At 39.0% G+C, this 26,406-nt stretch overlaps 1 protein-coding gene across 10 annotated transcripts in view; it reads left to right on the top strand.

Annotated features, from left to right (window-relative positions):
- Positions 1-439: 439 nt before the first annotated feature.
- The window catches only part of RNF19A (ring finger protein 19A, RBR E3 ubiquitin protein ligase), a 51,151-nt gene continuing 25,184 nt past the window's right edge, over positions 440-26,406 (top strand). For 2 of the 10 annotated variants that reach the window (XM_064267968.1, XM_064267967.1), the window contains exons 1-4: positions 4,761-4,953; positions 13,076-13,529; positions 14,510-14,650; positions 23,915-24,682. In XM_064267968.1, coding sequence (XP_064124038.1) covers positions 24,009-24,682 — 674 coding nt within the window. In that variant the 5' untranslated portion in view covers positions 4,761-4,953; positions 13,076-13,529; positions 14,510-14,650; positions 23,915-24,008. Of the gene's footprint in view, positions 694-3,517; positions 3,837-4,760; positions 4,954-13,075; positions 13,530-14,509; positions 14,651-22,589; positions 22,823-23,914; positions 24,683-26,406 lie in introns of those variants that run through there. The other 8 variants (XM_064267964.1, XM_064267962.1, XM_064267965.1 and 5 more) reach the window with 8 other exon arrangements.

Here is a 26,406-nt window from a genome sequence, read left to right as displayed (position 1 = left end):
TGTGAGAGCACAAAGGAATGAAAAATGCTGTGTGGAATGTCAAGGGCCAGGGTCTCAAAGACCGGCATCTTCCTCCACCTCGGGCGCAGCTCCATCCACCTCCACCTGTCCTTGGAGGAGACGCTCACCGGGCGACAGCCCCATAGCCCGGCCCGCTCGAGGCGGACTGCTGCAAGCGGGAGGAGAAGGAAGGGCCGCTAAGTGCCCCGCGCGGAGGTCGGGCTTGAGGGCCACGATCCGAGCCTCCGGGGTCGTAGGCGGGTCACTCCGGGCGAGCACTGCGCGAAGGCGCGCGAGGAAACCACCACGTCCCAGGACCGCCCGCGGCCGGCCCAGTGGGCGTGACGCTATGACGCACGGCACGTGGGTGGTGCGGCGGGGCGGGGCGGGCGCGGCGGGGCGGGGCGGGAGGAAGGAGTGGGAGGGGGAGGCGGAGAAAGTGGGGGCCGAGACGGGGAGAATGGCAGATGCGGTGCTGGTTCCTGAGAGCTGCCGTCGAGCCAGAGCTGCGGAGGAGTTCGGGAAGGCCGCCGTCCGAACCCCTCCCCTTCGTTCCCCCCGCCCCAGCTGAGAGGCGCCTCCGCCGGCCTGAGGGACCGTCCCCTGAACTTCCTCCGGCTTCTGCCGCCGGCGTTGGGAGATGGGCCTGGTCACCCACAACCCCGCGCCCACCGTCGCTCTGACGAGTTGAAGGTACGGACGGGCACGGGAGGAGGTAACGCCCGGATCGGGAGCGCAGGGCTCGGCTCCAGTTCCGAAGCGCGGTCCTCTGGCCGGCCGCCGCCCTCGCGCCCCTCCCCGGGACGGAAATGGATTCGGAAGTCCCGCGGGAAAGGCGCCCCCTCCCCGCGGTTGGGGCCGGGGTCAGGCCTCGGGCTGCTTCCGGGTCCCCCAGGTCGGGCGTCTGCTTGGCCGAGTGGAGTGTGGGATCCACCCCGCACCCCTCTCTGGCCTGCGAAGTCTGTGGCGCCGGCGGCGGACCCGGCCGTGTTCTGAGGCCCTGGAAGCTGGCGAAAACTGAGGGCGGCCAAGGAGGGGCGGCGGCGGGGGCGGAGCGCATTCCTGGTGGGTGAAATCGGCTCTAACGGGACCGGCTTTCGGGCCTCGCCCCCCGCCGTCTGCTGCTTGGGGCCCTGGGGAGAGGTTCGCCCAGGAGAACTACCACCCCCTTCAAAAACGAACAAAATTAATAATGAGAATCACGGAAAACGGTGCAGCATTGGGGTAAAGTATATGTTAATAAGGGTCTCCGGAACTGTCCCCATAATGCTAAATCTTTGGCGTTCGAACCCGCACCCAGCAAGTAATGCCACTACTTTCGTGTTTTTCATCTGGATTCCACTCTGTCGTTGCTCTTTTTTCTCATTTCCATTAATGGGAGGAAAAAGAAGTTTAGGGTTCATTAGCCCCACGACGCAGGCAGTAAATAAAAGAGGGGAGAGAGTGGTCAAGGCTATATATGGGAGAAAGAAAGCTCAATTTTTTTCCACGGTCCTTGAAGATAGAAATACAGGAACGATGCTTTATTCTCACTACTACTACTCAAAATGTTGTTAGGTTAACGTTGGAAAGTATAGCGTGTAAGTGGCGCTGCAGTTTCCAACCTAGGTATTGGCTGGAAATGCTAGTTTTAAGTGTTGGTAAACAGTGGACGCATAAAGCCACCCTTTTCCCTACCGTAAAATGTTTGTGATCTTTCTTTTCCATTCTACTTTTTTGTAAGAGCACGGCTGTTGTTTCACTGTTTTACGGTTTCCTTTTTCTTGTTTAACCTAGATTCCTTTTCCCTTTTGGGTATATGAGTCTGACGGTATTCCTAAGTTTTATTTTCAGTTTTGCCATTAACCAATGATCTCTCTCTTACTGCACATCTTACCACTTCTGCTTATAATTCAAGTCATTACCATATTTGCCTGTTCATGCTTCTTTTACGCCAACTGTCTGAATTGAATTAGTATTTAAAGACTTCTCTATTTAGAAAACGGTGATGATCTTATGTTAATTCTTATTTTCAACTGTTCCTGCCTTGCTACATACAATTCCATGGTAAGGATTTAGAACTAAGCGTTGGATCTTAACCAAATCCTGCCCCCCCCCCCCCGCGCGCAAAAGACCTTTTTATTTGGTAATTTAGTAATGTTCAGCTTCTTAATATTCTCTTTTTTATTACTGTATACAATATAACTGAAGCTTAAATTTCGTGCGTCAGTGGAGAGTGTTTTAATGTTGTCACAGGGTGTCTTTCTGAGAAAAAAAATTACATTTGGTAAGTAATAATTAGTGTCTTTTTTTCTGGTATCTCTGGCTCACAGAAAGAGGCCAATAACATTAACTTGGAAAACTGCAACATCATTTTGAGAATTGAAACACAACCAAATGCCTAGTCTCCAAGATAGTAACTAATTGATGTATTGTTGTTTCATTTGGGGCATGCCTCATTGGATCATTAGAGTTTAGATAAAGAACTGTCCATGTTACTGTCATCTAACTAGTGTTGGAATGTATTTTTTAAAATTTGGAATTGTGGAATTTTTTGTGCCTTTTTTCTTGACTAAATGAAACCATATTATTTTCTATTTAACATGAAAGATGATACTTCAGCATCTTAACCAAAACGAAAACCAAACCCAGCGCCCTCAAGTCTATTCAGACTCATAGCAACCCTATAGGACAGAGTGGAACTGCCCCATAGAGTTTCCAAGGAGCGCCTGGCAGGTTCGAACTGCCAGCCCTTTGGTTAGCAGCAGTAGCACTTAACCACTATGCCACCAGGGTTTCCTTCAGCATCTTAGTGGCTGTTAAATGCAATTCTTAAAATTGAATGTAGGTAAAGTTATAAAGTAGTATTTTTGCAGTTGTGAATGTAAGACACTTCAGGTCACCTCAAAGGATCAAATTGAAAGACACTATTTGTTATGGGATCGCTCTGTGGTATTAAAAAAATATATATATGGGTAATTAAGGCAAACTTTTTTTTTAAACATTTGAAAGAGACTCTTGTACATTATGGCAAGTCCTGATTTTTATCCTAAACACTTTCAATTTATTTCAGAATTTTTTGGCTTCTAATCATGTGTTTCCCTCCCCATCCCCCCTTTTTTAACTGGAGGTCACCGAGGATTGAGAATTTTCCAAGAGGGAGGACAAAGAAAATATTTGTAATAACGTGTAAAAGTTCCTAGTCAAATGTTGGGCACAGAGTAAGCTGGAGGTAAATTTTGTTGCATTTTCATTTGAATTGCCTGTTTATATTTTTTCTTTATTAAGTCTATATAGGAATTTTTAGGGAATGTTTATTGTTTTTCTGATGCAGCTAACAAGTGACAAGTGGCTGTCAAATGCAGGCTAGTTTCTTACAGACTATGTTATCATTTGGGGCCAAGAGAAAAATTAGTCTATCTTGGACTGAAAGCCAAAGTAAAGTTGCATTTTTAAATTTATATTTGGTTGCCTATTGCATAGCATTTAGCAAAGAAGAGCATCATAGCACAGTAGTAGTTTAATGATTGAAAGTATCCATGATAATATATGGAGTACTTTAGCTTAAAGGCTTTGGTTTAACTCCTATTTAGTAAAATGTTACTCTGATTACTTAGGAAAAATAGCTAAATTTTCTATACTTAGGCTGTTTTCTTCCCTCAGAAGCTAATTTTAAGTTTTCTTTGGCCATTTTTTTCTCTTAAGTCATGAGATGTCAGTTGTTTGCTGACAGAATATGCATAACATGGAAACAATACATGTGCCTAACCATACCTGCACAGCTAAAGGCTGAGGGATGATATTCCTTTGCTAAACACATATGTATTTCAGATGTTCATAGACTTCAACCCAAAAAGGTAATGAAATCATTTTTGGGGTGCTTTAAAATTTGGGTACTTGTTTCTCAATAGCTGTTATATGTCAGTGATACTTTCTGTATTAAAGTGTGAAAAATTAGCACTTTTTGATAAAATAGTTTTTGCTTGTATGGCTCTCTTTGTAGTTGCCACTAGACCTGAAGAAGAATTTTTTTATTCTTAACATTTTCTTGACAGCTATGCCATTAGCCTTAACAGCATTATATATCTTTTCCTATTCATGTTGCTTAGTATTTTATTTTAGAAATCATTTATTAGAGAATTACTATTTGTTAATTTGTTTAAAGTCCTACTTGGGGGAAGTTTTGTTATTCAGAAGCCTCAGTAGGGCAATAAGGGGTTGTTTTAATTCTTAAATAAGTTTGTGCTTTGAATTATGAAGCAAAATACTACTTGGAAATCACCGTAGTTTGTTGAAGCCCAAAGAAACTTCAAAATTAAGTCTTGGGTCCAAAAAAACTGGAGTTGGCCTCTTAGGATTATGGACACTTAACATTTTCAGCCTCTAGCCTCTAGAGACCCCTGAGAGTATAAATAGCCCTGCTGTTATGTGAATAGTCGGCAGGATGCGAGTTGAAGAGCGACTCTGGTAGAGGTGAGCCATGAGGTAAGGAACAAGAAACCAAGAGAAGCTATTGGGAAGGTTACAGTATTAGGCTTCAAGGTAAACATTATATGCTATAATAATATATTAGATCACAAAAATAAACTACAGTTAGTATGAATCTACTGGTGATTTCTAAGTTAGGTACAGGTAGTCCCCAATTTACAATGGGGTTCCGTTCTGATGGCCCCTTCATAAGTTGGTTCTGATGTAAGTCAAATACCCCCTTTTTTTTTTTTTTTTTAGTTTTCAGTATTATTGCCTTTTATTGTCAGTATCTTTATAAATCCGATCTTTGAACTTCTGCAGTTAACATTTGAGAATGATAACATCAGCAAATTATGTACTACAACTGCAACATTGTATGTTGTGCATATTACTAATGATAAGATGTACAAAAGATAAAACCAGATGGTCATAAGTGCGGTCCATTGTACCTCAAATATCGTATAAGTCGTGGACTACCTGTATTGGCATTTGCCCCAAAAAATGGTAAGGTGTTTTTGTCCTAAATTAAATTATTTTTATGTGTTACCTCAAATGAGATAATATATGTGAAATGTGTAATAGAAGTATAGGAGTTAACATAAGCTGTGTGATGGCAGGGGCCATTCTCTTTGTTCACTGAAAGGTTTTAGCACAGCATACAGCCTGACGATAATAGGTGCTGACTATTTGTTAGCTGATAAGTTATATATAATGTGTAAGGTATCTATATCATAACTTTCTCTACAGCAGTGCTGTCCAATAAAAATATAATGTAAACCACATATGCAATTTAAGATTTTCTAGTAGTTACATTTAAAAAGTAAAAAGAAACAGGTGGGATTAATTTTGATGTATCTTATTTAACATATCCAGAATATTATTTCAACACACATTGAGTGACTTGATAGTCTTTTATTCATAGCAAGTCTAAGTGTGTGTTTTACTTTTAGAGCTCAATGTAATTCAGCCCACATTTCAAATGGACAGCCTAGCTCTAGGGATATTTTATATGACATATGACAGCTCCGAGAAATTTCTTATTCTTTTCTACAAAAATTCTTTAGTCTTTTTGATAGGCTTTTTCTGATTGACGTGTCTTTTAAGGCCAGGCACAGAAGTGCATATGGCATTGAACTAGAATTGCTGAGTTGAATTGAAAGTTAGGAGACCTGACTTCCTCAGTTTTACAGCTGCTGAAAAATGACATTGTGTCTTACTCTCTTTTCCTGTCTATAAAATGACCTAATCTAATCTAAGAATGTGCTATCATCTGTTTCACTGGGGATTAGGGTAAATTATTTCTCTGAAACACCCGGCTACTCAGATAAGACTGTGAAAAAGAGAACTTCTCATTTTTAGCAACTTGTCCTAACAAGGCTCAGTATAAAAACAAAAGGAAGAAGTCCCTGTGAGACTACTGCATGTGGAGTGTCCTGTTACCTTCCACACTGGAATCAGTTACAATGAATAAGTCAATACAAGGTACTTTTGTAACATGCAGAATCAGGAGATTTGACGAGGGTGGTTTAAGCACCAGATTTTAAATTGCTGATCTATTTAAATACTGCCTGAACTAATCTAACCTTCAGTTTTTGTTATATGAATAACTGGGGCTTCTTATATAGAAATCCTTAAAATCATGAAATGAGCTCCTTTAGAAAGAGGGAATGGGAATTGGTAAGTACATGTAAGTGGGTAAGGAGAGAGAGCAAAATAGAGAGCAAAATAATCATTTAGAAAATACTATCATCTCAGAGTATATGATGCATAGCCCAATGACTGTAATTCTTTTATCTGAACCAAGAGTGGCAGTGGTTATCTGGTAAGCAGCTGAGAGACTTCTCGTTATAATAAAAACCCCAAAAATCTGGTTATAATAGCCAAACAAAATAGATGTCACCGTATACCCTTTAATCAAAAAACATAAAAAAGGGAGGAGGACTTGTTATGGATGAACATTAAGTGTCTTTGGTGTTTTGCATAAACATAGCACACTGATATCCTTAGCAAAAACTTCTGAAATCACGTTGTAGTGAGTTGAACGGTAGCTTCCAAAGTGATACATATTCACGTCCTAATTCCCAGAGCTGTGAATGTTACCTGATTGGGGAAAAGAGTCATTGCAGATGTGATTAAGTTAAGAATCTTGAGGAGATCATCTTGGATGATCTGGGTGAGCTGTAAATCCAGTGACAAGTGTCTTTAAGAAAACAGTAAAGGGCGATTACAGACAGAAAAGGAGGACACAATATGACCGCAGAGGCAGAGACTGAAGTGATGAAGCCACAATCCCAGGAATGTCTACAGCTGCCAGGAGCTGGAAGAGGCAAAGACCGGCTTCTTCCCTAGTGCCTCCTGAGGACATCTAGCCTCCCAAACTGTGAGAGAATACATTTCACTTGTTTGAAGCCACCCGGTTTGTGGTAATTTGTTACGGCAACCACAGGAAACTAACATACAGTCGAAGGCTTCGGTAAACCAAAGATCTGTGCTTATCTTTGTTTTATATCATGTATTATGATTATCATGGACTAGACAGTTCTTCCTTTAGAATTCTAATACTATAATATCTGCTTTTTCTTAGAAATATCAGAGGTAGCACCCTCCAGTTTGAATAGACCTAAAAAATAGATTGTATCCTATAAGACACATTTTTTTTTCTCTCGTCTTTTCTCCCCTCATTCTCCCAACTTGCCTTCCTTGTTCTTGACTTTTTAAGGTGTAGCTTACCTCGCAGGGAAGGAGGGAGGGAGGGAGTAAAATACTGATGGGGATAGACTAACAGGTTTTTGCATCCTTAAGGTTAAATTCCTAGAAGATTCCCCTCCCATTCCTTTACTGGATCTTCCTCTTCTCTTCTACATCTTAGTGTTAGAATGCCACAGGGCTCAGTCCTTACTCTTCTGCATTCACTCCATTGGTGATTTCATCCATTCTTATGATTTTATATAGCATGCATATACCAACAAGCCCCGAATTTATAACTCTAGGCCGGACTTCTTTCTGTGAATTCCAGCCTTATCGAATAGGTATTTGGATATACATTTCTACCTAGATACAAAGGACATCTCAAGTTTAAATGTCTGAAAATGAACTCTTGGTCTTAGCTTCTCTCTAAAACTAATTCTTTTCACAGCCTTCCCCATTTCATTTGATAGCAGTTTCAGCCTTCTAGTTAACCAGGCCAGTCTGCTCCTGCATTGGCCTATCAGCTCTACCTTCAAAGCTTTTGTATCAGAATACGTTCTCATTACCTCCACTGCTACCACCATGAACCGTCATCATCTCCTACCTAGATAATTGTGGTAGCCTTTAAACTATTCTTCCCACTACCCCCTTTCCCCGCTATGATCTGATCTCGATACAATAGCCAGAATGATCCTTTAAACTATTTGGAGCCTAACTGTCTATTCAGAAGCCTCAAATGTTTCCCCATCTAACTTAGAGTAAAAGCCAAAATCCTTATGCAAGTACCAGTTGCTGTAAACTCAATCCTGACTCATGGGGACCTCATGGGATTCAGAATAGAACTGTGCTCCATAGGGTTTTCAGTGGCTGGTTTTTTAGAAGTAGATCACCAGGCCCTTCTTCCCAAGCGCATCTTGGTGGACTCAAGCCTCCAACCTTTTGGTTAGCAGCCGAGCATACCAGCCAGGGATTCCAGAGTCCTTATAGTGGCCTATAAAAATCTCACAGAACCTGACCCCATTACAATCTGACCTGTCTCAAATATTCTTCACCTTGCTAATTTTTCTTCAGCCATATTCTTTGAACATGCCAGGCACATTCTTGCCTTAGGGCCTTTGCAATACCCCACTTTCTAGCAAAGAATCACAATAAAATATTTAAGCAAAATGTTTAGAAAATTATATACTTCTATATAAAGTTATAAGGAGCCCTGGTAGACCAAACAGTTAAGCACTTAGCTGCTAACTGAAAAGTTGGTGGTTCAAACCCACCCAGCAGTTCCTCAGGAGAAAGATAGGGCAATCTGCTTCCGTAAAGATTAACCCATTGCCGTCCAGTCAATTCCGACTCATAGCAACCCTATGGGACAGAGTAGAACTGCTCCATAGAGTTTCCAAGGAGTGCCTGGTGGATTTTGGTGGATTTGAACTGCTGACCTTTTGGTTAGCAGCTGTAGCTCTTAACCACTATTTCACCAGGGTTTTCTCCATAAAGAGCACAGCCAGGAAAACCCTATGGGGGCAGTTATGCTCTGTTACATGGGCTTGCTGTGAGTCAGAATCAACTGGACAGCACCTAACAACAAAATATAAAGCTAAGGAGCAATTTTTAGCAGTGTTTATAATTACCGACCTAGAATGATTTGTGGAAATATAAAAATTGGGTCTTGAAAGAGTAATAGAATTTGGATAAGCAGACAAGATGGAAAAGAGTATTCCAGGCAGAGGCGCAGGCATAGGGAAACATCATGGAGGTGAAACTACGTTTTGTTAAGCTGTTTAACAAATAGGTCATTTGGCTAGAGCGTGGGTTTTTTATGTCGGGAAACAGTGATAGGAGAGACCAAGAAGGTTAGGTTGTAGAGGGCTTTGAGTGTCATGCGAAATTTGGAATTTATTCTTTATCTGTGGGAAGCCAGGGGAGATGTATAAGCAGACCTGGACAAAGAAACTAATATGATAGTTCAGATACTAGATGTTTATTTGAAGGCCTCATTTCAGAAGTAGGATAGTAGAAAGAGCACTGAGACTTTTGGCTCTGCCACAGTAGCTGTGTGGATAAATCCCACAGTATCTCTAAAACCAGTGCTTTCCAGTAGAACTTGCTGTGATGATGGAGTTGTAGATCTGCAATGCCCAATATGGTAACCTCTAGCCACATATGCTATACCAAAAAAAAAAAAAAATCAAACCTGTTGCTGTTGAGTCAATTCCAACTCATAGCGACTGTATAGGACAGAGCAGAACTGCCCCTGGGGCTTCCAGGGAGCAGCTGGTGGATTCAAATTGCCAACCTTTTGGTTAGTAGCTATAACTCTTAACTACTGGGCCACCAGGGCTGCACATATAGAGCGTTTGAAATGTGACTAGCGCAACCAAGGAACTGTATTTTAAATTTAATTTTAATTAATTTAAAGTTAAATGGTCATATGTTGCTAGTCATAATGTATTTGACCAGGCAGCTCTATACTTCAGTTTTCTAACTTATAAAATGTAAGGGCTAGATTAAAAGACTACTGTCATTAAAAGGATAGGTTCCACAGCCAAATAACTGTAACTGGAAAATACCCACCACCTACTTGGATAGTCAGCACACATGGTACATTGAAGGCTTTTAGATGTCTTAATTTTATTGTTTAATTTTATCATACTTATCATGTTTGCTTTACTGCAGAACTTTCTTTCTTGTAACTTCTGTTAATATCACACATGGCTAGTTTTCCTCAGAGCCATACTTTGGAAACATTTTGTTAGATGAATTCCAAGATAGTTCACAGGAAAATGGAGAAGGGATTTCAGCGATAATAGACTTAATTGGGTGACTGACTAGACTTGAAGAATAAGACAAAGGAAGAGAATAAACAGTTCATGAACAGGGTCTTTTAAAAATTTTGTTCTGTATGCAATGCTAAAGCATTCCATTGGAAGCATAGAGACTACAGGAGGCAATATCTTCAATTTTCAAGTGAGAGATGAGGATTTCCTCAGTAAGGATCTCAAGGTTCTTAAATATTTGCCTCATTAAATTGTCACATTTGTACTCAACACTGACATTGTTGATATTTATGGAAAGAAATAATCATAAAAATGCTGGTGTTAGAGCCAACTTTTTTAGTAGTTAAGGATTGACCTTTTTATGAAATTTTGAGAATGTAAGCAAGAGAATGAACCAGAGGTAGATCACAACACGCTAGCCTCTATTTATTCAAGTAGAAGTATGGAATCATGGATGTTCTAGACTTACAAGGCACCTTGAAAATCATCTAGTCCCCTGGTTTTTGTTTTTTCCTAGTTTTTTTTTGCTTTAAGCAGCAAAACCCTTCAAAGAAAGTATTTTTTGAAGCCCTCTAAAACAAAACTAGAGCCTGTATATAAAATAACTCATTTCCTGGGTTTTAATGTATTCTTTTTTTAATGTATTTCAAGTTCTCAGATTTTTTTTCCTCCAAGAACTTTAAGATGCTTCTTATTTCTTAGTACTAGTTGAAAATTCGAGGTGAGATTTGATTAAAACGAGGCTGGTACAGTTCACTTATCTTTGCTATTTCTATTTCAACTAAAAATACAGAGTTTGAAAGTGTGTTTATATATCTTATTAGTCTTATCTGCTGAGATTGCCTGGAAGCAGTGAACACACTTAGCATCTCGTTCTTAGTTTCTGAATACCATTCTCTTCTAAATGGAATCAGGACTCTTTGGAGAGAAAGTCAATTCTAAGCTGAGGCAGGGAAAGAACAGTGAGCCTAGAACATCTTGTTGTGCCAGAAAGTAAGGAAGTGCTGGAAGAATGATGAGAATATATCAAAATGACTCAGAAGCCAGGCAAAAGGGGCTTTCATGGGTCAAATCAGGGAATTTCGGCACTAATGGATGATAAAAATCATGGGTTAAAGTTTAACAAGGAGTAGAATATTTATGTAATCTCTAAACATCTTTGTATTAATTAGAAAGGAGAAACTAGTAACTTTACAGGGGAGGAATCTGGCAGATACCACTAAATGCATAACTTATTAGGATCGGTGCAAAGCTGGTTTCTGAGGTGGAGTCTGAAGATGTCCCAGATGTCCCGCTTTTCCAAGCTGCTGTTCCAGTCCATCATCTCTGACGTTAGCTACTCCCTCTCCCTTCAGTACTCTCCCTCCTGTCTTCGGGTTTCCTAATTCACTGCAAAATCTGACAGACTCATGACCTGTATAAAGAAAATGGTGCATGCAATTGCAGAGGTTGGCAAGTCCCAAAGTCGTGGGTCAGGCGTAGGCTTCTGCTTGGCTCTCAGTCCCTGCCGGAAGGCACTCACCTTTCTTGCTCTGTAGGCCAGGAAGCCCACTATGCCATCTCCTGTGGGTCTTTCCTGCCAGTCTCTCCTTCCTTGGTGGTAGTGGGCTTTTCTTTCTGCTCTGGAATTGGTTCTCTTTTAAAGCAAAACTGACCAATCCCCTTGGTGGGCCACAATTCTCTTACTTGCACAGCCCCACCCAGTCACCTGGGTGGGAGTTACAAGACCATGGCTAGAGAGGTCATACTAGGTAATTCATCATGTTGCCACCACCTTAACTAAGTGGTTAAAAACATTGTCAGTATTGGGACAAACCATCATCATGTGTCTCCTAATATGAAGCATTGAGGAAGACACAGCATCACTTTTGTGGAATTCCTACCAAAAATACATGACTTGAATCTAATCATGAGAAAACACCAAGCATACCCAGATTGAGGAATATTCTATAAAACAAATGGTCTGTGTTCTTCACAGATGTCAAGGTCAGGTAAGACAGAGGTTTGAGGAACTATTCTAGACTGAGGGAATCCAAGGAGATAAGATAACTGAATGTAATGGTTGATCCTAGATTGGATCCTGCACTGGGGGGAAATAGCTGCGAAGGACATTACTGGAACAATTGGCAAAATTTAAATACAGACTATGCATTAGAAATTTCCTAATTTTGATAGTTCTGTGGTTATATAAGAGGATCTTCTTAGGAAATCCACACTGAAATGTTCAGTAGTAAGGGATTTGATGTCTCAACTTTCTATTGATTAAAAATAAAAAAAATAAGAGGGGAGGGAGGGAGAGAGAAAGTCGGGAATGACAAAGCAAGTATAGGATAAAAGGACATAGGAAGTTCGTTGTACTATTTTTGCAACTTTCTGTAAGTCAGAAATTACAAACAAAAGTTACAAAAAATAGGTTTAATTATGTAAGAATGAATACATTAATCTTACCCCTGATTAAAATATCCCGAGAACTTCAGCTAAACTGAATGATAACCAGTGAGAAACGTGGCTTTAGTAAACAAAATAATAGTCTATGTAAACACTCATGTAACTTCTTTCAGCAAAATATTATTGACTTGCCTACCATATCAATCTGTACTAAGTGCCAGGAATAGAATACAGGATTGAATAAGAAAGAACTTACCTTCAGGAAATTTACAGCGATGAAGACAGTAAATAGTTGGAGTGTCTGGAACGCTCAAACTGATAGTAGGAATTTAGGTCGGTACAGCAATTTTAGAAAGCTGTTTTAGCAGTATCTGCTAAAGCTGAATATACCCTAAAGAAACCAGCAATTCCATTTTTAAGTGTATATCAAACAGAAATAAATATATATGGTCACCAAAAGACTTGTTCTAGAATGTTCCTAGCAACGTAATACTGGCAACTACCCAAGTGCCCATTAATAGTGGAATAGATGAATAAACTGTGGTGTATTTACACAATAGAAAATTATTTAGCAGTGAAAATGAACAAACTATTGCTGTGCTCAACAATCTGGGTAAATCTAACGAATCTGATGTTGAGCTAAAGAAACTAAAACACACAGAAATGCATACTGTATGATTGTATAAATGAAGGCATTTGAATGTGCAGATCATAACAAATTATGGATAACACTTCGAAGAATGGAAATTTCAGAATACTTAATTGTGCCCATGCAGAGGCTGTACAAGGATCATATCGAACAAGGGGCTACTGCATGATTCAAAATTGGAAAAGGCATACATCAGGGTTGTATCCTTTCACCATACTTACTCAATCTGTATGCTAAACAAGTTATTTGCTGGACTATATGAAGAAGAACATGACATCAGAATTGGAGGATGACTTGTTAACAACATGTGCTATGCAAATGGTACAACCTTGCTTGCCAGAAATGAAGACAGCATGACGTACATACTGATGAAGGTCAAAGACCTTCAGTGTGGATTATACCTGAATGTGAAGAAAACTAAAGTCCTCACAGCTGGACCAATAAACAACATGATGATAAATGGAAAAGAAATTGAAGTTGTCAACCTCTATGGAAGCAGCAGCCAAGAAATCAAATGATGTCTTGCACTGGGCATATCTGCTGCAAAAGACCTCTTCAAAGTTGTCACTTTGATGACTAAGGTGCGTTTGACCCGTTTGACCCATTTGACCCACACCATAGTCTTTTCGGTTACCTTATATGCATGCAAAAGTTGGAGAGTGAAAAATGAGGACAGAATCGATCCATTCAAACTGTGGTCAAACTGTACTTTGGCCCGCCAAAGGAATGAACAAATCAGTTTTAGAAGAAATAACCAGAAAGTTTCTTAGGAACAAGGATGGCAAGACTTTGACTCACTTATTTTAGACATATCTGTAGAAGAGGACATCATGTTTGGTAGAGGGTCAGCAAATATGAGGGAAGCTCTAGTGAGGTAGATCGACAAAATAACTGCAACAATGCACTCAAACATACCAACAATCATGAAGGTGGTCCAAGATCGGGTAATGTAACATGTAAAAGTAGCCCTTGTACAAAAGGGTTTTTAAAAAAAATGAAGAGTAGATGTGGTGTATACGGGAGGTAATTAAGGATTTGCCAGCAGAAACAAACTATAAGGAATTGTATATCTTCCTACTTCAGTCTGCCTGCCCTCTCGTACATCTTCTGACTCACACACTGCCTGGCTGTCTATTACATGTGAGCTTTTGTGTTGGCTTATCTGACTTTCTTTGCCTCTTGTCTTTAGTTCTTTCCCCATGTCTGCTTCATTCCTCATTTTCTTCAAATTAATTTTGTTTTTGTTTGTATGTTCCCAGATAAAACGTTAAAACTCACTAGTGTTACGAGAGAAAGACTGGCCTAGCCTGGGACAGAATCTGGCCATCCTTCTAAGAAGCATTCTGGTTGTATTTCTTCTAAGATTGATTTGTTTTTCTGGTAGTCCATGGTATATTTAATATTCTTTGCCAACACTACAATTCAAATACATCAATTCTTTTGTCTTTTTTCATTAGCTTCATGTTTTGTAGCCTTTTGACTCTTTAGTCTTAGTTATCTAGTACTGCTGTAACAGAAATACAAGTGGGTGGCTTTAACAAACAAATTTATTTTCTCACAGTCTAGGAGACTAGAAGTCCGAACTCAGGGCACCGGCTCCAGGGGAAGGCTATCTCTCTGTGTTGGCTCTGGAGGAAGGTCTTGGCATCAGTCCTACCCTGGGTCTAGGGATCATGGGTCGAAAGGACACAGTCCGCTCCAGGTACTTCAGTCTTGGTGATAGGAGGTCACTCTTCTCTCTGCTTGCTTCTCTCTTTTATGTCTCAAAAGAGGTTGACTCAAGATACAACCTGATCTTGTAGATTTTCTCATACCTCATTAACATAACTGCCTCTAATCCTACTTTATTAATATCATAGAGGTTAGGATTTACAACACATAGGATAATTACATCAGATCACAAAATGGAGGACAGCCACACAATACTGGGAATCGTGGCCGAGTCAAATTGACACGTATTTTGGAGGACACAATTCAATTCATGAAACATTGTATCTTCATGTCTTATTTAAAGATCTACTGTCTCTTGTTGCTTTTTTGAATTGGTCCTTAAGTTGATGCTTCACGGAATTCTGTGATTACATACCGAATGCATATAATTTAATAGCAATGTTTTAGAGTTGTATTATAGCCTATTTTATTTCATTTGAATTTGCAGTGAGAAAACTATAACAATAAGCCTTTATGGTTGTTTCCCTCCTGTGTAATTCTTACTCGATTGCTTTAGAAAATACTCCCCTACTTATTTTCTTTCTTATAAAATTAATGAATATATTCTTTGTGTTTGAGTTTCAGTCTCATTTTGAGAGGACATGTTTAGAGAGGAACTAATACGAGTGCTGCATGTCCAGAGGAAAATAGACACATTTTGTTTATTTTGCCTCTTGTTCCAAGAGATGCTATTGTCCCTTCTGAGAATTAAGCTATAATTCGAAGAGGATTTTGAAGATCGCTTCTAGGATCTCTACCAAATCCAGCCTGTACTCTACTTTCTTATGTATATATACCATAAATTAAACACACACACAAAGATTTAGCTAATCAGAGGTTCCCCTCCTGCTGCCCAGGAGAAAGAGGGAAATGAGCTTCTAAATTTGGAGAAGTGGGGTGCTGCTATTAGCAATAATTTATATATTTAAAAAAAAAAAAAGTTCTGAAAAAAAGTGGTTAGAGCGAAATCAACCCACTTCTCTTATTTGGACTATTAGAAGCATTATTCAGATTAATCATGAAACTTGGTAAAATCCAATTTTCGAAGATTATATTCACTCTACTGGATTTACTAAGACAGAGAGTGTACAACACTTGAGAGAATTTGGAGATCTTAAAAAGAACGGAAACAAAAATATGTTTATCCCAAAAAATCTTGATTACCCTCTTTTAACCCTTAAGTTTTTTTTTTTTTATTGTATTTCAGATGAGGGTTTACAGAACAAATCAGTTTCTTATTAAACAATTAATACACATATTGTTATGTGACATTGGCTGCCACCCCTATAACTGTCAACACTTTCTCCTTCTCGACCTTGGGCTCCCTGTTACCAGCATTCCTGTCCCTTCCTGCCTTCTCATCCTTGCCACTGGGTGGGTGTGTCCGTGTAGTCTCGTTTTGTTTGATGGGCCTGTCTATGATGGAAGGGTTTAACTCAGGAGTGGCTTAGGTACTGAGTTAAATGGAAGTCCAGAGACCATATTCAGAGTTTCTCCAGTCTCTGTCAGACCAGTAAGTCTGGTCATTCTTAAGTCTTCTTCTGAGTAGTAAAACTGACTGTACATTTGTATATCAGAATCATAACTTTTTTAGAACTCCAAGGGATTTTAGCAATTAAAACCAACCCAAAACGTTTGGTTTTAATTGCTAAAATCCCTTGGAGTTCTAAAAAAGTTATGATTCTGATATACAAATATGCAGTCAGTTTTTATTACCTCAGTTTTCAAATAAGGAAATTGAAATTTCAAAATATGAAGACTTGGCTAAATCAGCAAGCCACTGAATAAAGAGAGAGAGCTTGAAGGCTCTTGGAATAACTTAGGGGCCAGTCCTAGAAGTGGCATTCATCATTGCACCCACATTGCATTGGCCAGCACGAGTAACATGGCCCCACCTAGCTGCAAGGGGGGTGGAAAGTATAGTCCTCTGTGTACTCAGGGAGCACTGGTGGTGCAGTGATTAAGAACCTGGCTGTTAACCAAAAGACTGGCAGTTCGAATCCACCATCCACTCTGGCTGCTCCTTGGAAACCCTATGGGGCAGTTCTGCTCTGACCTGTAGGGTCACCATGAGTTGGAATCAACTTGATGGCAATGGGTTTGGTGTTTGTTTTTTTTCTTTTGGTGTAATGCGCTCAGGAGGTAAATGAGACAGGCAAGTATAACATCATTTCTGCCACAGTAATTTTTTCCTATTGTTCAGATGATACAGAGAAGCTGTTACTGAACTAAAATCACAAAGCCACTTGGTGGAGCTCTACAGAATCCAGATTTCCTTAAATCAGCTTATAATATGCTTGTTTCTGAGAAGACATTAAAATAATTGAAAGGCATTTAGATTGTATTTCTAGCACCATTGCTGGCTCTTTCTCACGGGGCATCAAATAAATATTTTACCTTTCGTGTCTTACATTTTAAATAAAGATATTGATAATTGGCTTACCTTATAAGGAATGATAAAGTTAGTTAATACTCTTCACTTCTCTCCTACCTCCTAGTTCGTTGCATAGTGCCTGGGGTCTTAAAAGCTCGCAAGTGGCTACCCAGGGCACAACAATTGGTCTCTATTCACCGGGAACAACAGAGGAAGGAGAGTCAGGAATAGAGGAGGATATGGAATGTGTGGGTAATTGCCTCTGTGAGCAACTGCCTCCTTTGCCATGAGACCAGAAAAACTGGATGGTGCCTGGCTGCCATTACTGAACATTTTAGTCAAAGATTCCATAGAAGAATCCTGATCAAAAGAGGGGAGATGCAGGCCAGAATTTCAAATTCTCATGGCCTCTAGACATTCTGGAGCCATGGAGATTAGTTGAACCCCTGAAGCTATTGTCCTGAGATAATCTTTGATCCTTAAACCAAAAATATCCCCTGAAGTCATCTTAAAACTGAACAGTAGTTTAACTTAACTAGTAAAGAAGGTCTGCCTTGAGCATTGTGCTCTTTTAAGAACTATATATGGGATCAAATTGACAACAGCAACTCGAAAGATTGGATAGGAACCTTTGGGTGCAGTGAGTTTATGTTAATGAGGAAGTAACAACTCAGAAAAGGAGTTTGAGAATGGCTGTCGGAAAAACAGCACAGGGGTAGCGTCTGACTTCCTCTAACTTCCGGCGGGGGTGGGGGGGAGGGTTGGAGGAAGAATCAAGATCAACAGCCCAAGGCTGATTCCTGTGAGGCAAAGGTCAGAGATGCCTTCTCTCTCTGCCATCTTTACCAACTCTGACAACAACCGGTCCTTCCACAGCACTCTCTACTGGGTTCAATAATTCATTGCAGTGGCCACACAGAACTTACAGCCGATATTCATGATTATGGGGTTTATTAGGGAAGTAACAGTTACAGTTTAGGTTCAGGAACACTCAGGATACAGTTCTTCCATCAGGACATCCTCTTCTCCACTGTGCTTGGAGGCACGCCTCTCCCTGGCCCTTGGCCTCTGCCCATAGTCATTCAGCTTTCTCTCTTCGTGGGCTAGGAATCCTACCACGCCAGGTCTCTGCTACCAGTCTCGCTGTCTTCAGTGTTAAAGCTGTCTCTCTCTGTCTCCTGGGTCCAGGAGCTTCTCAGTGCAGTGATCCTGGGTCCAAAGGTGCACTTTCTGCTCCTGGCTATTCTTCCTTGTTGGTGGTAGGGTCCTTTTTTTCCTGGGTGTCTCATTTCCAGCCCAGTGGGATGGTAAACCTGACCAGTCCCCTTGGTGGGCAGTTACCCTGTCTGCACAGTTACCATGTCCTACCTCGGTGGGAGTTACGTGACCATGGTAAGAAAAGCCACACAAAAGCACCACCATTGCATGGCTCAAAGAATATAATTATTGTCACTAAATTGTACATGTAGACACTGGTGAATTGGTATGTTTTGCTGTGTATATTCTTAACAACAACAAAACAAAATTTAAAGGAAAAAAATACTTTTCAGTGGAAATTGGCATTTTAAGTGAAGCTGACATAATAATACTGTAGTATCTCTATCTAAGGAGCACTCGTGGCACGATGGCTAAGATCTTGGCTGCTAACTGAAAGGTTGACAGTTCGAACCCACCAGCCACTCCACGGCAATCTGCTTCTGCGAAGATTTACAGCCTTGGAAACCCTGTGGGGCAGTTCTGGTCTGTCCTGTGGGGTTGCTGTGAGTTGGAATCAACTCAGTGACAATGAGTTTTTTTGGTAACTCTGTATCCATTCACATCAATGATTGGAAAACCTGGTGGCATAGTGATTAAGTGCTATGACTGCTAACCAAAAGGTCGGCAGTTCAAATCCTCCAGGCACTCCTTGGAAACTCTATGGGGCAGTTCTGCTCTGTCCTATAGGGTCGCTATGAGTCAGAATCGACTCGACGGCAGTGGATTTTGGTTTTGGGTCTGTATACATATTTGGAGCCCTGTTGGCACAGTGGTTAAGAGCTTGGCTGCTAACCAATAGGTCAGCAGTTCAAATCTACCAACTGCTCCCTGGAAACCCTGTGAAGCAGTTCTGCTCTGTCCTGTAGGGTAGCTGTAAGCCGGGATCAAATCTATGGCAACGGGTTTTATAACATATTTATATTCAACTGCCCACTGAATATACAATATTGATTAGCTTTTTTCTTTTTTGTATAATGTGTTTTCAATAAGTGTGATAGATTATTTAGGCCACCTGTACACATCGTCATTATTTTTGCATTATGAATCTGAGCTATTGGCTTCAGGTTGATAGTTGTTTTTTAACCCTCCCAAAGACTTAACTTTTATGTAAAGAGCTACAACTTCTCATCTTAATGAAATAGAAGTATGTTCTAACTAAAGTGTGAATGTGAATATTATAGTAATAGCATAAATTAGTGAAAGCAGAAAAAATTTATAGAAACTGATGTTAAATTTTACTGGCAAGTTAAATTCTGACCTCTCATCAGTAGCAGTTAACCTCTTGTTGTCCTTTAGACTCTTTGGAGAATCTATTGAAAGCCATGGAGGTATCTTATTCCAAGAATATACATGTCTTCACAATTCCATACATATAATTTCAGATATTTCATAGATTTTTCGGAAGTCTTTCCATGCATTAGCTGCTGTGTTTAAGCATTTTTACTCTTTTCCAGACATTTGTTGTATCACATTTACTTTGTTAGCAGGCTGTATAAAGAAGTGTTTAATGAGTCAGTTTTTATAGAGTCTGTTTCATAATGTTATTTAGATAGTGCGAATGGTTATACAACTTGAAGAATATAATCAGTGTCACTAAATTGCACATGTCAAAGTTGTTGAAATGGTGTATTTTTTTCTGTGTATAGTTTCACCCCCTCCCCAAGATAAATTTAAAAACAAAGAACAGCACAAAATCCTATAGGCTTGGCCCCCAAAATAAGGCTCCTACTTTTTTGTAACCTTAGGTACCAAAAATAAAAGTCTCATTAAAACATAACTAAAAATTTCACTCTATAGTCATTGTCGGGTTAAAGGGTTATAGTGAGGTCCGCCCTTAACAATCTATGGTATAGAGATGATTGTTGTTAATAGCCGTTGAGTCAGCCATGTACAACAGAACTAAACGTTGGCCAGCCCTATGCCATCTTCAGGAGCCTTGGTTTGCTCAATTCTTACAATGATGATAAGAGAAACTTCTTAAATTTTCTGTGTCTGTTAGTGAATCATGAAAGTAGCTGAGTTGGTTTTCACCAAATTTAGAGGAAGTCTTGGGACAATATAATAACTGTTAATGTTTTCATGCGTATTCTTCCAGAAATTGTGTATGCATATGCAAGCCTGTGTGGGTTCATACTATACATACTATTTTGCAGTTATGTTTGTTCACTCAGCATTTTATTATAGGGGTCTTTCTGTATTATTACATATAAATTGTGGTTCATTTCTTTTTACCAGTTCCCTATTGGACGTATTAGTTATTTCTGGGTTTTATGATTTTTGTTTTGTTGTTTTTTTTTTTTTTTTTGCTTCTGTCAACTATCCTGCAGTGAATTTCCTTGTATAGTATATGTTTGCATACTTTCAGCCTATATCTTCTGAAGGATAACCTCTTACATGTAAATTGCTGAGTCAAAGAAAATTTTGAAGTTTGAAATACCACATTGCTTCCCCAAAATTATGCTGATTTGCACGCCTCTCAACTGTATATGGGAGCCCTGGTGGCACAGTGGTAAAAAAAAGAGCTCGGGTGCTAACCAAAAGGTCGACAGTTTGAATCCACCAGCCACTCCTTGAAAACCCTGTGAGGCAGTTCTACTCTGTCCTGTAGGGTCACTGTGAGTCAGAACTGACTCACTGGTAACAGGTCTGGTTTTTAAGTATGTGTGAGAATGCTTATTTCACTACACATACTCCCTGACACTTTATAGCTTTTGTCAATAATCTAATATGCACAAGGATGGTATCTAATGTCTGAATTTTAATATGTTTAGCTATGATTGTTACTGAATATTGCTTACTGTCTTCCTAATTTTTATAATTCCTTTTCTCCAAACTGCCTTTTTGTATCTTTGTTCTTTTTGGTATTAGATTGTACATCTTTTTCTTATTAATGTGTGAAAGCTGTTTTATATTAAGGAAACGTGTTCTTTATTATATCTGCTTTTCTAATTTATCATCTTTTTTTTTTTTTTACTGTATAATCCCATTGCTGTCAAGTCGATTCCGAATCATAGCGACCCCATAGAACAGAGTAGAATTACTCTGCTGGGTTTCTAAGGCTGTAAATCTTTACAGAAGCAGACTGCCACATCTGTCTTCTGCGGAGCGGCTGGTGGGTTCGAACTGCCAACCCTGCAGTTAGCACCCGAGCACTTTAACCACCGTGTCACCAGGGATCCTTTTTTTATAATATAGAAATATTAAATTTTTAGTATTCAAACTTTATTTTCTTTTGATGATTATATGCTCTAGTTTGAACCTTTCGTCCCAGTATAAGAATTAATAGCATCCCCACTCACTCTTACAAGGCTTTCATTTGAATAATAAATTATATTACTATTGAACTTCTAGACATGTGTATTTTGAAAAACTCCCTAGGTGATATTGGTTAAGGTACCACTGGTTTAATATTTTAAGTGATAAATTCTAAGGATAAGGTCCAAGATAGATTGCATGTATAATTCTGTTCTATGATACATGTATTGAACCCTGCAGAACTAAAAGCATTTGAGATGTAAAAGAAAGGAAAAATGTGTAAAGAAAATATGCTGATAATTTTTGTAATACCTGCCTTTACACTCTATATTTTTCTTTGAATTAAGAAACTATGCTGGAAATAATGGGAAAATGTAAATTGAAGGAACATGACTAAAGTTTGCCTGAGTGTAATGTTTTCTAGGTTTTCTTTGTCTTGGGAAACCAGTGTATTACTTTTTCAAGGGCATGTGTGGATATCAATCAGCTCAGAAAACATTTTTTTTATTTTAACCTTTTAATTGTGATATAACAGTCATCCAGAAAAACACGTGAACCATGAGTTTTAGGTCAGTGATTTATCACAAAGTGAACGTACCTTTGTAACCACTATAAAGGTTCTCTTCTGTACCCCCTCCCAAGAGGTAGCCACAGTCCACACTTCTAACATCATAGATGAGTTCTTCCTGTTTTTGAACTTTATGTAAATGGGGTCATACAGTTTGTATTCTTTTGGATGAGGTTAATGTTTGTTTTGTGTATAGCAGTATTTTTTTTTTCATTGTTGTATACTGAAGTTGAATATACCACAATTTATCCATTGTACTGTTGGTGGAAATGTGGGTTGTTCCCAGTATTCTGGCTATTACAACTAACACTGCTATGAACATCGTTATGTATGTCTTCTGATGCATGTTTGCATTCATTTCTCTTTTTCACTTATTTCTAGGAGTCAAATGGCTGAGTAATAGGGTAACTATATGTTCAAATTTGGTAGTACTGTCAAACAGTTTTTCAAAGTAATTGTGCCGTTTTATATTCACAGTGGCAGTGTAAGAGAGTTCCTGTTCCTCCATATCTTTTGTCAACACTTGGAAATGTCGACCTTTTAATTTTAACTATCCTGCTGCAGATGTAGTGGTCCCTCAGTGCAGCTTCAATGTGTATTTCTCTGATGACTAATGATGTTGAACACTTTTTCATATCCTTTTGTGAAGTGCCTATTCAAGTCTTTCTCCCATTTTTCCATTGGATTTTCTGTTTTTTTCTTACTTATTTGTAAGTGTTCTTTACATATTCTGGATACTAGTCTTTTATTATTTATATGTGGCAAATGTCTTCTCTCTAATACTGCTTCTTGATTTTATTGTAGTCTGATTTATCAGTCTTTTTTATGGTTAGTACTATGTATGTTCTCTTTAAGAAATCTTTTTATTCTCTTCCATTGTCTTCTAGAAGCTTCATGGTTTTATTTTCACATTTAGATCTATTAAACACCTGCAATTTATTTTTATGCATGGGGTGATCTATACATCAGGTTCCTTTTTTTTTTTTCCCCCTCAGGTGGATAACCAGTAGAACTAGTACTTTATTTTTTTTTTTTTAAGGCTATTCTTTCTTTAGTGCTGGAAACCTTGTGGCATAGTGGCTAAGTGCTACGGCTGCTAACCAAGAGGTCAGCAGTTCGAAGCCACCAGGCGCTCCTTGGAAACTCTATGGGGGCAGTTCTCCTCTGTCCTATACAGTCGCTGTGAGTTGGAATTGACTCCACAGCAGTGGGTTTGGTTTTTTTTGTTTTTTCTTTAGTACTCAGCAATACCACATTTATCATAAATCAGCTGTCCATGTATATGTGGGTCTTATTTTGGGGCTCTTCTATTTCATTGGTCTTTGTATCCCTACTTGTGACATACCACACTGTCTAAATTACTGTAACTTTATAAGTCATTATATCTGGCGGTGTAAGATACTCTCCCACCCCACTTTATTCTTTCTCAAGATTATGTGGGCCATTCTTAGCCTTTAGTATTTGCAGTACGTTTTATAATTCGTTTGTCAATTTTTTAAAAGAGCAGTGAGGAATTGTTGAAGTCAGAATGATAATGATCAGGCATTTTATGATGATCATATATTTTGTGGAATATTTTAGTAATGATCAGGTCAGAATACACATGTCCTAGTTGCTATTTCAGCATAGGTGGTTTTATATTCTTTTGCAGACTACCTAAGAAATTGGCCTTATATTAAAAAAAAAAAAAAAATAATTGTTAAAGAACATACTTGTTTGAAATTTCATATTGAGTTCGTAAGTTTTTAAAAACATGCAGAAGAATACAATTAAGTGGTCTTGTTTTTTTTCCTCCCCCTCAGGGCATCTATGGTAACAGCCTCCTTTAAGTCGAACTTTTTCAAGAATTCTCTGAAGAAACCAAGTATGATTTTCTTATATCATGACATCATCTGAATGCAAGAACAAGAAACAGGTTTTATCTCTAAATATAATGAAGGGCTGTGTGTAAACACTGACCCTGACTTAATTCTAATGAGCATTTTAGACATGAGTTTACATCGGCAAATGGGTTCAGATCGAGACCTTCAGTCTTCTGCTTCATCTGTGAGCTTGCCTTCAGTCAAAAAGGCACCCAAAAAAAGAAGAATCTCAATAGGCTCTCTGTTTCGAAGGAAAAAGGATAGCAAACGTAAATCAAGGGAGTTAAATGGCGGGGTGGATGGAATTGCAAGTATTGAAAGTATACATTCTGAAATGTGTACTGATAAGAACTCCATTTTCTCTACAAATACCTCCTCTGACAATGGATTAACTTCCATCAGCAAACAAGTTGGAGACTTTATAGAGTGCCCTTTGTGCCTTTTGCGGCATTCTAAAGACAGATTTCCTGAGATAATGACTTGTCATCATAGATCTTGTGTGGATTGCTTACGACAGTATCTAAGGATAGAAATCTCCGAAAGCAGAGTTAATATCAGTTGCCCAGAATGTACTGAACGGTTTAATCCCCATGATATTCGTTTGATATTAAGTGATGATGTCTTGATGGAAAAATATGAAGAATTTATGCTTAGACGGTGGCTTGTTGCAGATCCAGATTGTAGGTGGTGTCCAGCTCCAGACTGTGGGTAAGAAAATATTGTTTGTTTTTTTCTTGAAGTAAATTTTTTTCATTATGGATAAAATAAGAATTTGCTGACTACTGCTCAAAAATCTTAACATGCCAGGGAATTTATTTATTCAATAGACCAACATACATTGAGTACATGCTGTGTTTCAGGCACAGTGTTAGTTAAGGCAGGAATCCTATATTATTCATTTTTGTATATTATCTGCATTTCATATTCATTTAAGAGCATTTTCAGAAGAAGAGGGTATGATGGTTGAGTATAGGATCTAGTTGTGTACAAAATTGACTTTCCCTATCGATTTGAAGAATTTTTATTTTGGTGTAACAGATAAAATGATCAGGATTTTTTTCTTTTTTTGGGAAATTTTTGTGGTCATAAACTTAAATGACCCTTAAAAGGGGATTTTAACATGTTACAGTATGATATGCTCATATTGATAGATACTAGCATTTGCTGGTCTCAAGATCTCAAGATCTAGAACTTATGTAATATTTCAGTCTGCTCAAGTTTTTGAGTAACAAATACCAATTTCCCAACATTAAAAAAAAAAAATGCCCGTTAACAGTAGAATGGATAAATACATTTGTTTTAGTGATTACCCCTTGAGAGGACGAGGAGGGGATGTGAACTCCGAGGGACAATCAGAGGGCTTCTGAAGCCGCTGATATATAAGGTAACCATAGGTTCTGGTTTGCCCAAGGTAGTTCTGATTCTTGCTTATTGTACTAGTATAATTTTTATTAGCAGTACCTTTCTTTCTTAAGTGTTTTATTTAGGCTGTGAATTATATGATCACCATACTGATCATGTTCTTGTGTGGTAGATACGTGGGTATCATTTTATTCTTTATAAATTCTTTGTATGTATGACATATTTCTCAGTAAAATTTTAAAATTTTTCAGAAACTCATTTGGGATATTTTTGCATATTTTTTCTCATGAGACTCTGTTATTATAAAAAATGGCTTAGATCTATTGGTCCCTTCCCACTCGGAACAAAGGAGAATGAAGAAAACCAAAGACACAAGGAAAATACTAGCCCAGAGGACTAAATGAACCAGAGACTCTGCCAGCCTAAGACCAGATGTGCCCGGCTACCAGCAGTGACAGCCCTGACAAGAAACACAGTAGAGAGTCCTGGACAGAACAGGAGAAAAATGTAGAACAGAATTCAAATTCACGTTAAAAAGAACAGACTTAGTGGTCTGTCAGAGACTGGAGGAACCCCAAAACTATGGCCCCTGGACGCTCTGTTAACCCAGAACTGAAACCGTTGCTGAAGCCCACTCTTCAGGCAAAGGTTAGGCAGGACTATAAAACAAAAAATAATACAAGTGAGGAATGTGTTTCTTAGTTCAGTCAGATATATGAGACCAATGGGTAGCTCCTGTCCAAAAACAGGATGAGAAGGCAGAAAGGGACAGGAACTGGTTGAATGGACATGGGACCTGGGGTGGAAAGTGGGAATGTGCTGTCATGTTGTGGGGATTGCAACCAATGCCACAAAACAATGTGTATAAGTTTTTGAGTGAGAAATTAACTTGAGCTATAAACTTGGAAGTAAAGCACAATTTAAACAATAAATAAAACAAGAGAACTCTGGCTAGGTAGGAAAAATGATGGAAAAATGGTATTATATTTCCAATGAAAGAAGAAATCAACGTGTGCCTATCTTAAAAAAAGAAGAAAAAAAGGTTTAGTATCCTGAATATTTTGAAGATG

This window comes from Loxodonta africana, chromosome 14 (assembly GCF_030014295.1).
Source record: "Loxodonta africana isolate mLoxAfr1 chromosome 14, mLoxAfr1.hap2, whole genome shotgun sequence".
Classification (NCBI taxonomy): Eukaryota; Metazoa; Chordata; class Mammalia; order Proboscidea; family Elephantidae; genus Loxodonta; species Loxodonta africana.
The sequence above is the reverse complement of the archived record's forward strand: the minus strand, read 5'-3'. Positions and strand labels throughout refer to the sequence as shown.